The sequence below is a fragment of the Rousettus aegyptiacus genome, unplaced genomic scaffold, assembly GCF_014176215.1.
Source record: "Rousettus aegyptiacus isolate mRouAeg1 unplaced genomic scaffold, mRouAeg1.p scaffold_m13_p_7, whole genome shotgun sequence".
Taxonomy (NCBI): Eukaryota; Metazoa; Chordata; class Mammalia; order Chiroptera; family Pteropodidae; genus Rousettus; species Rousettus aegyptiacus.
The window spans coordinates 102,636,538-102,646,251 of NW_023416310.1; the positions used below are offsets into that span (position 1 = coordinate 102,636,538).

At 34.0% G+C, this 9,714-nt stretch overlaps 1 protein-coding gene across 3 annotated transcripts in view; it reads left to right on the forward strand.

The window, feature by feature from the left end:
* Positions 1-9,714, forward strand: part of AFF4 (AF4/FMR2 family member 4) — a 64,284-nt gene that overhangs the window by 48,464 nt on the left and 6,106 nt on the right. For all 3 annotated transcript variants that reach the window (XM_016118386.2, XM_016118388.2, XM_036223932.1), the window contains 7 exons: positions 3,291-3,385; positions 4,000-4,063; positions 4,178-4,314; positions 5,141-5,212; positions 6,325-6,418; positions 7,002-7,045; positions 8,728-8,951. In XM_016118386.2, coding sequence (XP_015973872.1) covers positions 3,291-3,385; positions 4,000-4,063; positions 4,178-4,314; positions 5,141-5,212; positions 6,325-6,418; positions 7,002-7,045; positions 8,728-8,951 — 730 coding nt within the window. The remainder of the gene's footprint in view (positions 1-3,290; positions 3,386-3,999; positions 4,064-4,177; positions 4,315-5,140; positions 5,213-6,324; positions 6,419-7,001; positions 7,046-8,727; positions 8,952-9,714) is intronic.

The following is a 9,714-nucleotide window of genomic DNA, read 5'->3' on the forward strand; positions in this document are numbered from 1 at the left end:
AGTTGGTTATGGAAAAACAGTTGATAATGATCTAGTTATAAATAACCCTAGCTGCTTGTCTATGGTTTGAAACTGGCTTCAGATTTTTTAGAATTGGATTTTGCATGCAAGTTATATTATGTAAAGTGACAAAGCAGCCATTTGGCTTTGATTCATGAAGACAATTCTTTAGCTGAGCTAACACTAGAATTATTCCTATAGCATGATCATAATGTACAGGAATATTCTTATACTGTTTTAATGTTTGTGGATGGAGAATTGGATCAAAGAAGCTTTTTCAGGGCTGTACTCTCACCTTCAACTTGTTTACTAGGTTATTTGCATTGCTTTCTAACCTGTTTTAATCAGGAGCAAACTCCCTGACAAAATTAAGAAAATACCTAGATTTTAAACAATATAATTCACTGGATTATTATTTGTAACTTAAGTAAGCAAAAATTAGACCGTTAAAAGCAGTTAGTTGTGCTTATTAAATGTGGTAATTAAATCTTTCAAATTGATGTTGTTTTAATTGTAAACAGCATCTCAAATTCAGATGCAGAAGGTTTTTTCTCCAACTGGGCACCCTTCTGTAGTAGTTTAGAGTTAGACCTGGTGTCCCTAAGGGCTTCTTTCACTGTCCCAGTTTTCTGCTACCTGCCTCCTGGCTCTTTCTCCATTTCCCATTCTTTAACTGTAGGATTTTGAGGCCTATATGCTTATTTCTTGAAATCTAGTACCTTTTTTATTACTGTTATTTAAAGAAGTACTCATTTGAATGAGCTCACCCTGCTCATTTTGCTTCTGTTATCTCATAGGTAAGACTCAACTGCCTCTGTTTCTTCCTTATTGGTTTGTCCACTTCTTGAAAGCAGGAATTTGTATCTTAACTTGCTTTCTCTTTTTCATCCAGCATTTAACTTACTGGCTAATTAGGAAATATTTGTTGGATCAAAAGTAGTTATTCAATACTCTGTTATTATTGACAAAATATAAAATAGAAGCCCTGACCACTTTGATTTCAAGATCTTTTGGCACTTAACAGTTGTTAAAATTGTTAACTGTTAGTCTTGGCAGTTTTCAATTTAAACAATTATATAGGTTTATTAAAGAAAAATCTGTAGTTGGAAAATATGCTGTTTCTCACATCAACTGAAGAAAAATTAGCTAATATGGAAAACAAATTACCTTTATTTTTGCTTTTCTAGTTATTTGCTCATATTGTCAAATTTTTGAAAATGGCATAAATTTGTAGAGTCTTATGCTTTTAATATCTGTGACATCTCTATGTATGTTCCTCTTTTATTAATATTATCTCTGTGTGCCATCATTTTTTCTTGATCAGTCTCATCAGAAGCCTATCAATTTTGTCTTTTGAAAAAACCTTTGTTTTTGTTGATTCTCTAGTTTATTTTTGTTTTCTATTTCATTTATACTCTTAATCTTTATAATTTCCTTTATTTTTTTTTGTTTTGCTGTTCTGTTTACTAGCTTTTAAAGATGTATATTTCATTAATTTTTAAATTTATTTTGATTTTTTTCTTTAATATAAGCACTTAGTCTATATATAATTTTCTTCTAAATACTGCTTTAGTTGCATTATATAAGATTTGGCATATAATATTTTTATAATGCCATTTTAAATGTTTTCTAATTTCCACTGTGATTTCATCTTTGACTAGTCATTTAAAAGTGTTACTCAATTTCCAAATGTAGGGAGATTTTCCAGTTATCTTTTGGTTAAGGCTTCTACTTTAATTACATTGGGGCTAGAGAGTGGTCTGCACATTAGCAATCTTTTCAAAATTTTTTGAGATTTGCTTTATAAGAGTACAGTATGTGGTAGATTTTTATAATCTATATTTGCTTGAAAAGATGTATATTCTATATACATTAGGGACAGAGATCTGTATAATACAATTAGGTTAATCATGTTTTTAGACCTTCTCTATGCTGACTGATATTTTGTGATTTTGGCCTGTTCATTGAGAGAAATGTGTTTCACTCTCCCATTATTTCCACAAATATACAGGATTTATTTATTTTTGTAGTTCTGCCTTTTTTTAATTTGAGATATATTTGATAGATTATATTAGTTCCAGGTGTACAACATAATGATTCTACATAATATGTATTTTGTAAAATCAGTATAATAAGTCTAATTACCATCCATCACCACACATAGTGATTTTATATATCACATACATAATTTTTATATAAGAAAAGTGTATCGAAATAGCTGGAACATTTTTTTATCTTTCAGAAACTTCAATCTTCAGCAAATCTGAACTTAGGCACTATATATCTAAAAGTTGTTCTAGTAATATTACATTGCAACATCATATTCAGGAAGCTATTTCATAAACATGCAAACTTTACCATAAAGAGCTTACAGTATTTTGTCATATCTCAAGACTTATTTTCATTCCCTGAAGTAAGCTGTAATGGGTGGAACTGAAAAGCTCTTACATGAGAAAAGAAAAAAAATGGTTACATTATTTCTTTTAAATCAATTTTAAGCATAAGTAGTTAAATGATATGTTACCGAGTTTTCTGATATTGAATTGAAACATTCCTGCACTTGTAGGATAAATTCTACTTAAGATGTTTTGTTATGGAAAAATTTATATTCATTTTAGTAAAAGGGCTGAATGGGGAAACAGTTGGAAGATAGGAGGATTATAGATAGCCCTGGCATAAAGGGCTATGTTGGTAGGAGGCAGAATGAAGTTGAAGAAAATGGCTAGGCTTTTGAAATATGACAGATCTGGACTTAAAACGTAAATTCCAGCAGTGATACCTAAAAGTTATTCAAACTTAGGCAGATTACTTAACTTCTTTGAGACTACTTTTTATTCTCTCCTAATAGCAGCATATATTTCATAGGGTTGTTGAAGGATTAATGACTGTGCTAAGCACTTAGTTAATGTAGTGCTTGGTAAGTAAGCACAAAGTAAATGTTAGATGATATTATTACTGTTTTCACTGACCAGAAATTACTAATAAATTTTGTTTTAAGTAGTACTGGTATTTTTATATATATTAAGTTTGGTGTCTTATATTTTTAACAAGTGCCTAGGTTAGTACCTGGCACATAGTAGACCCCTTAATGTAGAACGAATATTTTTGGTTATATAAAATGGCTTTACTCTGTTAAATGGTTGTTTACATTCTGAAATTTAAAAATTTTACAGCAAATTACTAAAGGCAGTGGAATTTTCTTTTTTTTTTACCAGTGGCTCAGGAAATATTTTTAGTTTAATCCTAATTTCTTCACCATTTTCACCATAGTTATGTGTTTTTTTGGTCAGGAAAAGGCTTCAAATAGCTCCTCTAACTGTCCTCCATCTACACCAACTCCTGATTCTTCTAAGCCTCGGAGAACAAAGCTTGCCTTTGATGACAGGTGAGATAAGATTTTTTTTTAATGCATTCAAGAAATCATTCCAGGCAACATATAAGAAACTCATCTTAATTTCTGTCTGTGACTAGAAGGTTTCAAATTCGTGCTGGGACCTACAGAATATTCAGAATTTAATTTGAAAGGCACCCACTGGTCCCAAGTATTGCTTCTTTAACTTAACTCCACGACTCTCTTGGGGTATATGAATGAAGTGCCTTGCAGGAGAACCTTAATGCTGCTCGTGTCACTTTAAAATAGGGGCTTTATTAAATTTGTAAGAGTTGTGTTGGCTTTTTCCTTCATTTTGGTAAAATATTCTTTCTCCTACTTATATTTTATTTATTGTAAATCTTTCAAACAACTTACTTAAGTTAGTATTTAATACTAGGGAGCTGGATTTCTATTTTTCTAAGTAGAGAATTTGCCATGAGTTGACCAAAATGATTTATGTTCTTAACCCAATATAAACATCAGAAAAAACTGAATCAAATGTTTAGTAATAGCTCATTTTCTTTACTTGAGGGCATGAAAACTGAAGGATGCTGTAGTCTAAAATGAAATAATATTACTTCTGAAAATATTTACCACTTTGTTTACAATAACAATTTACATTGCAGAAATTATTCAGCAGACCATTATTTACAAGAAGCAAAAAAGCTAAAGCATAATGCAGATGCATTGGTATGTAAACATTCTCTTCACATTTATGTATTTAATAAAATTAATTAAATCTTCATTTGTTGTTTGTTCCCATGGTACATGTAGCTCTCATTACCCTTTTTTTCCTTTCTTCAGTCTGACAGATTTGAGAAAGCTGTGTACTATCTTGATGCCGTGGTATCTTTCATTGAATGTGGGAATGCGTTAGAGAAAAATGCTCAGGAATCCAAATCCCCATTCCTTATGTATTCAGAGACGGTGGAGCTCATCAAGTAAGTGGGAAAACTTGCCATATCATTGGCAATATTGTTTCTGTGGTCTATTCAGGAAGAGGCTGATAAAACTATACAGTTATGCACGCTATAATGACATTTCAGTCAGTGACAGACCACATATACAACAGTGTGCCCATAAGATTATAATGAAGCTAATGTGGTCTGGTCCATGGTAATGTCATAGTGCATTGTGGTGTTTGTGGTGATGCTGGTGTAAACAAACCTGTGCTGCCCATCATATATAAGTATAGTATATACATTTATGTACAGTACATAATATTTGATCACGATAAAACAGCTGTTACTGGTTTACATATTTACTATGCTTTTCACTGTTCTTTAGAGTGTGCTCTTTCTACTTATAAAAAAAAGTCTGTTTTAAAACAATATGCTCTGTCGTGCTGGCAGCAGCCTCATACATCTTGTGTTTGCCTCTTGATTGCATCATTTTCTCTTGTGCCTGATTTAATCTCATGTTTTGTACAGTAACTTGTAGTACAGGTTTGCAGCTTACGAGCAATAAGCTATATCATCTAGCTTAGGTGTCTGGTGGGCCATGCTATCTAGGTTTGTGTGAGTGCACCCTACGATGTTTGCACGACAACGAACTCGCCTAACAACACCTGTTATTAACCAGCACGACTATATACAATAAAGCTAAAGAGGATGCTTCATCTGTTATTGTCCTTGTATAAGGACAGCTAGATGTTTCAGTGGGTATTTTGCCTTTATATAGGTTTGATTCTAATGTTTTAAGAACTAAGGAAGTCATAAGATCAAGGTGAAATATTTTGTGTCATCTGTTTGTTATTTTAACTTGCAGATACACTATGAAGCTAAAGAATTACTTAGCACCAGATGCTACAGCTGCAGATAAAAGACTCACAGTACTTTGGTAAGTGTTGTATGTTCCAGCCTCTGCCAGATGACAGGGAGTTTGTAATAAATTGTGCTGTCTTTGCCCTTCTAGAAGTTATCCTTGAATCAACATTCCATAAATCAATTTTTAATTGGTAAAGTAGAAAATAACTCAAAATTCCTACTGAAAGATTTTAATAGTTGTCAGTCTCTGATCCATTGCCCTCTAGACAAAGGCCTGGGTAGAGGGGACTGATACTAGAATTCTCCATTTTTAGTTTTCCAGGCTCTTCCTTTGGTATCCTCTCTCTCCATTCATATAAACACTTTTTTGGGGGGAGCAGACATTTAGCTTACTCAGAATAAAGACTGTTGCTTGTATGCCAGGGAGAGGTATCAGTTCATTGTTACAGGTATTTACCGGGGCGCGAAGCTGTGGATAAAACTGACATGGTGCTATTTGTTACAGAGTCTGGTGTCTAGGGAGAGGAGACAAATGAATCAAATAATCACACAAGTATATAGTTTAAGTCCTCTGAAAGAAAAGTATATATAACAGTGAGAGTAGAGTGCAAGAGACCTAGTGTTTAGGTAGAGGAAACATGTACAAAGGCTGAATAGAGGAAAGAAATCGGAAACTGTGGAGGAACTAAAAGACCAGTGAGGAGTGAAAGTGATTGGCGAGATAGGCAGTGGTGGTTGCGCCTGGTCTTTGTAAGCGGTGTTAAGGTTCATACCTGTTTAATCAGTGGTAATATTCATAATTCAGTTTCTTAATTTTTGTTGTTTTATTTTAGATATTTTTATAATTCGATCTAGTGATTCTGCCCTCCGCAATTTTTTTTTTTTTTAAATGTGTGTTAACAGTGTCGGGTCCTATGGGTGAGGTTTTAATTTTTGAATGTCAACAAATAGGTGGCTAGTAGTTCTAGGTCTCTTCCCCTTCCTTCCCTTTCCTTCCCTTCCCTAGGATGTATACCATAATAAGAACACAGCTTTTGGTTTAGCCTAAGGGTTCATATTGTTGACTTTATGCCTTGGTATGTTCACATGAGCCAGTCTTGTCCTCTTGCACAATGCAAAGGTTGTCTGTGCAAATAAGGCCAGAGTGTGCTATCCTGTAAATGAACTGCCCTTTCCATTGACTAGCCTGCGATGCCAGTCTTTGCTGTACCTGAGGCTGTTTAAATTGAAGAAGGAAAATGCTCTGAAGTACTCAAAGACACTGACCGAGCACCTGAAGGTAAGTATACCAAGGAGGAGGGTCCATTTTCCAAGAAACAAAATTTGTGAAGTCTCCTGTCCTCACCCCAAAAGTGCCTTCATGCTTTACCTGCCATGGCAAGGGGGAAGCTACTATTTGACTGTAGAACCTATGTAGCCATGGATTCAGTAGCTCTTAATAACTTTTTAGTAAATGTAGGCTATTTTTATCATGAAACCTAATTTATACTTTTAAAGTGGTCTTTTGTTTTCACTACCATCTTTCTCTTTTTTTTTTTTTTTTTTTTTTTCATGACAGCAGCACATAAATCCTCCTAAAACCTTGCCCTGATTATGACTGGGAACACTACGTGTTTACCATTGCTTGCTGGGTCAAGTCCTGGCTGCTTACCTGGACCCACAAGGCCCTGCGGGTGTCTCTCTTATTCCTCATGTCACATCCATTCTCTTTTCTACAGCTTTTGTTGGTAGTATGACTCACCTCAGTGCCCTCTCTCCTACTCTTGATCTGAGGGTTATTCTTTGTGTCTCTCTCAAGTCTTCCAGAACATTCCAGTTCTTAAATTTTAATTTTTATCACATACATTTTATTTTCTCCACAGAATTCTTATAATAATTCTCAAGCACCATCACCTGGCTTGGGAAGGTAGGTCAATTTTATTCTATGAAATATTATTTCTGTTAAGTTTATTTTTTATGTAAAAATAGAATGGGTAGGGTCCAATTTCTAAAAAATGGGGAAATGACAACTTTTTAAATAAAATCATCTCTAATAAAGTGTTTTTAAGTCACATTTTTCCTTTTTTATAAACTGAAATAGAGTAATGAACTTCATCATAGCAGGATTAGGGAGGGGAGTTTCACCTCTAGAAATTTGAGTTTTTACAACACCTTAACTCTTCTCATAATTTGATTTCTGTAGCTACTTGAGCTTCTATCACAGTGAGTTTACACAAATCTTGACACGGCCAGAATTTAATAATAGTGCCATTATTGTCATTTCTCCTTTCTCCTCACATTACTTCCATCCCACCCTTCCCCCAAAAGAAGAAAAAATACCATGAAACCTTTTTTGTTGGTAAGTTTACTGTTCAGTTATTATATTTATGTTAATTGACACTTTGTCTTTGCCCATACATGTTTTCTTAACCAAATTTATAGTGCTAAGAGTGCAGATAAAAATATTCTTAACAAGTAGTTTTTTTCCTCTAATTTTTATTTGATTTTCCCTTTTTTAATGGATATTTTCACAACTTTTAGTACTGCTGAAATGAATGAACGCTGCCAGTTTTCTAAGAAATATTTAATCAACAGAAGCTTGAGATGATTACAGTTGATTGAAAAAGTTGTACCTTTTTCAGCTCTGAATACCTTGGTTAAACTAGGAAAGTACCGGAAATTATGGAATTTAAACTAAGATGTTCCCATCTTCTACCACAATTTTTATGTTAAATTGTTAATTCCACCTAACTTTCCACAAAACAATTTGAAAGGTTCCTAAACATATGTCCAAATAGATAGAAAGTGTGTTGAGCTGGGAGTGAGTTGATATAACTTATTTGTTCAACTACTAACAGGTGTATGACTTCCTCAGTTCTTTTCCATCTTTTGTACTGTTGTCATTCATTAAAACCAGGAGTCTGTACATATATACAATGGAATATTAACTCAGCCATAAAAAAAAAAAATCTTAGCATTTGCAACACGGATGACCAAGATGGTATTATGCAAAGTAAAATAAGTAGGACAGAGAAAGACAAATAACCATATGATTTCACTTATATGTGGAATCTAAAGAACAAAATAAATGAACAGACAAAATGGAAACAGATTCATAGATACAGAGAACTGGTGATTGCAAGATGGGGAGGGGTTTGGGGAGGCTGGGAGAAAAAGGAAAGGGATTAAGAAATATAAATTGGCAGTAAAAAAAATAGGCACGGGGATATAAAGCACAGGGAATACAGTCAATAATAGTGTAATAACTATGTATAGTGCCAGGCGGGTACTAGGCTAATTAGGGAGATCACTTCGTAAATTATATAAATGTCATGCTGTATACCTGAAACTAATGTAAAATAATATTGAATGTCAACTCTAATTTAAAAATTAAAAGGCAAAACAAAGAGTCTAAATAAGATGATAATTCACAATGATCTTTAGCAAGCCTAAGTACTTATTTAGAATTGTACTTCTCTGGGAACTCTTCTAGTTGAAAAGAATCTTTAAATTTTAAAACCTTTAAGTAGGGAGAGTGCATGTGTAGTACATTGCTTTCGTCATGTTCACCATATCCACATGGATAAGCTTTCTGTTTTCTGTGTGTAGCAAAGCTGTTGGGATGCCTTCCCCTGTTTCTCCAAAGCTGTCACCAGGCAACTCAGGAAATTATTCCTCTGGGGCCAGTAGTGGTGCTTCAGCGAGTGGTTCTTCAGTGACCATTCCACACAGGATCCACCAGATGGCAGCCAGCTATGTTCAGGTTACATCCAACTTCCTGTATGCCACAGAAATTTGGGACCAAGCTGAGCAGCTTTCCAAAGAACAAAAAGGTAAGAAGGTCTCTGGAGAAACTTTGAGGGATGGAATTTTTAAAAGGAACTTTTATGATCTAGTTAAATAAGTGTCTGGTCTACATTTTTAGTTTACTATCTAGCCTAGAGTTAATGATAATCAGTTTGCTAATCTCTATTGCTTAACAATCAATCATATTGAATGTAGTGCATGTGGTCAAGAGATACTTTTCACTGTACTGGTGAAACAAACTAAACTAAAAATAGTTTTTGGTCTAAGACAAATATGCCTTTGTTCTGGCACATTAAATTCTGCTCATACTATAAAGTAAAATATATGTTCTATTCTAGGATGATTAACAGTAGCTATAGGCATAGTATGTTGAGGTTCCCTACCTTGCCTATTCTTTTCCTCTGGACTGTTTTAAAGCAAATACCAGATACCATGATGTTACACCTGAAAACTTTGGTGTGCATCTTTAGATGATTTGGAATTTTCAAAAACATGACTACCATCCCTTTATCACAGGCACCAAAATTTACAGTAACTCCTTTATGTCATCTTATGGTCTAGTTTACCATCATATTTCCCCTATTATCCCAAACATGCCCCTTTTTTTAACAGTTGGATTTGTTAGACAGGATTCAGTCATCAATCAATCTCTTAATTATCTCCCCACTCCTCCACTTTTTGTGTGTGTGTGTGTGGGTGCGCGCGCGCGCACATAGCATCAATGTCGAGGAGAAACTGGACCATAGAATGAAAATGTGTCATATTCAGGATTTGACTGATGACTTTTTA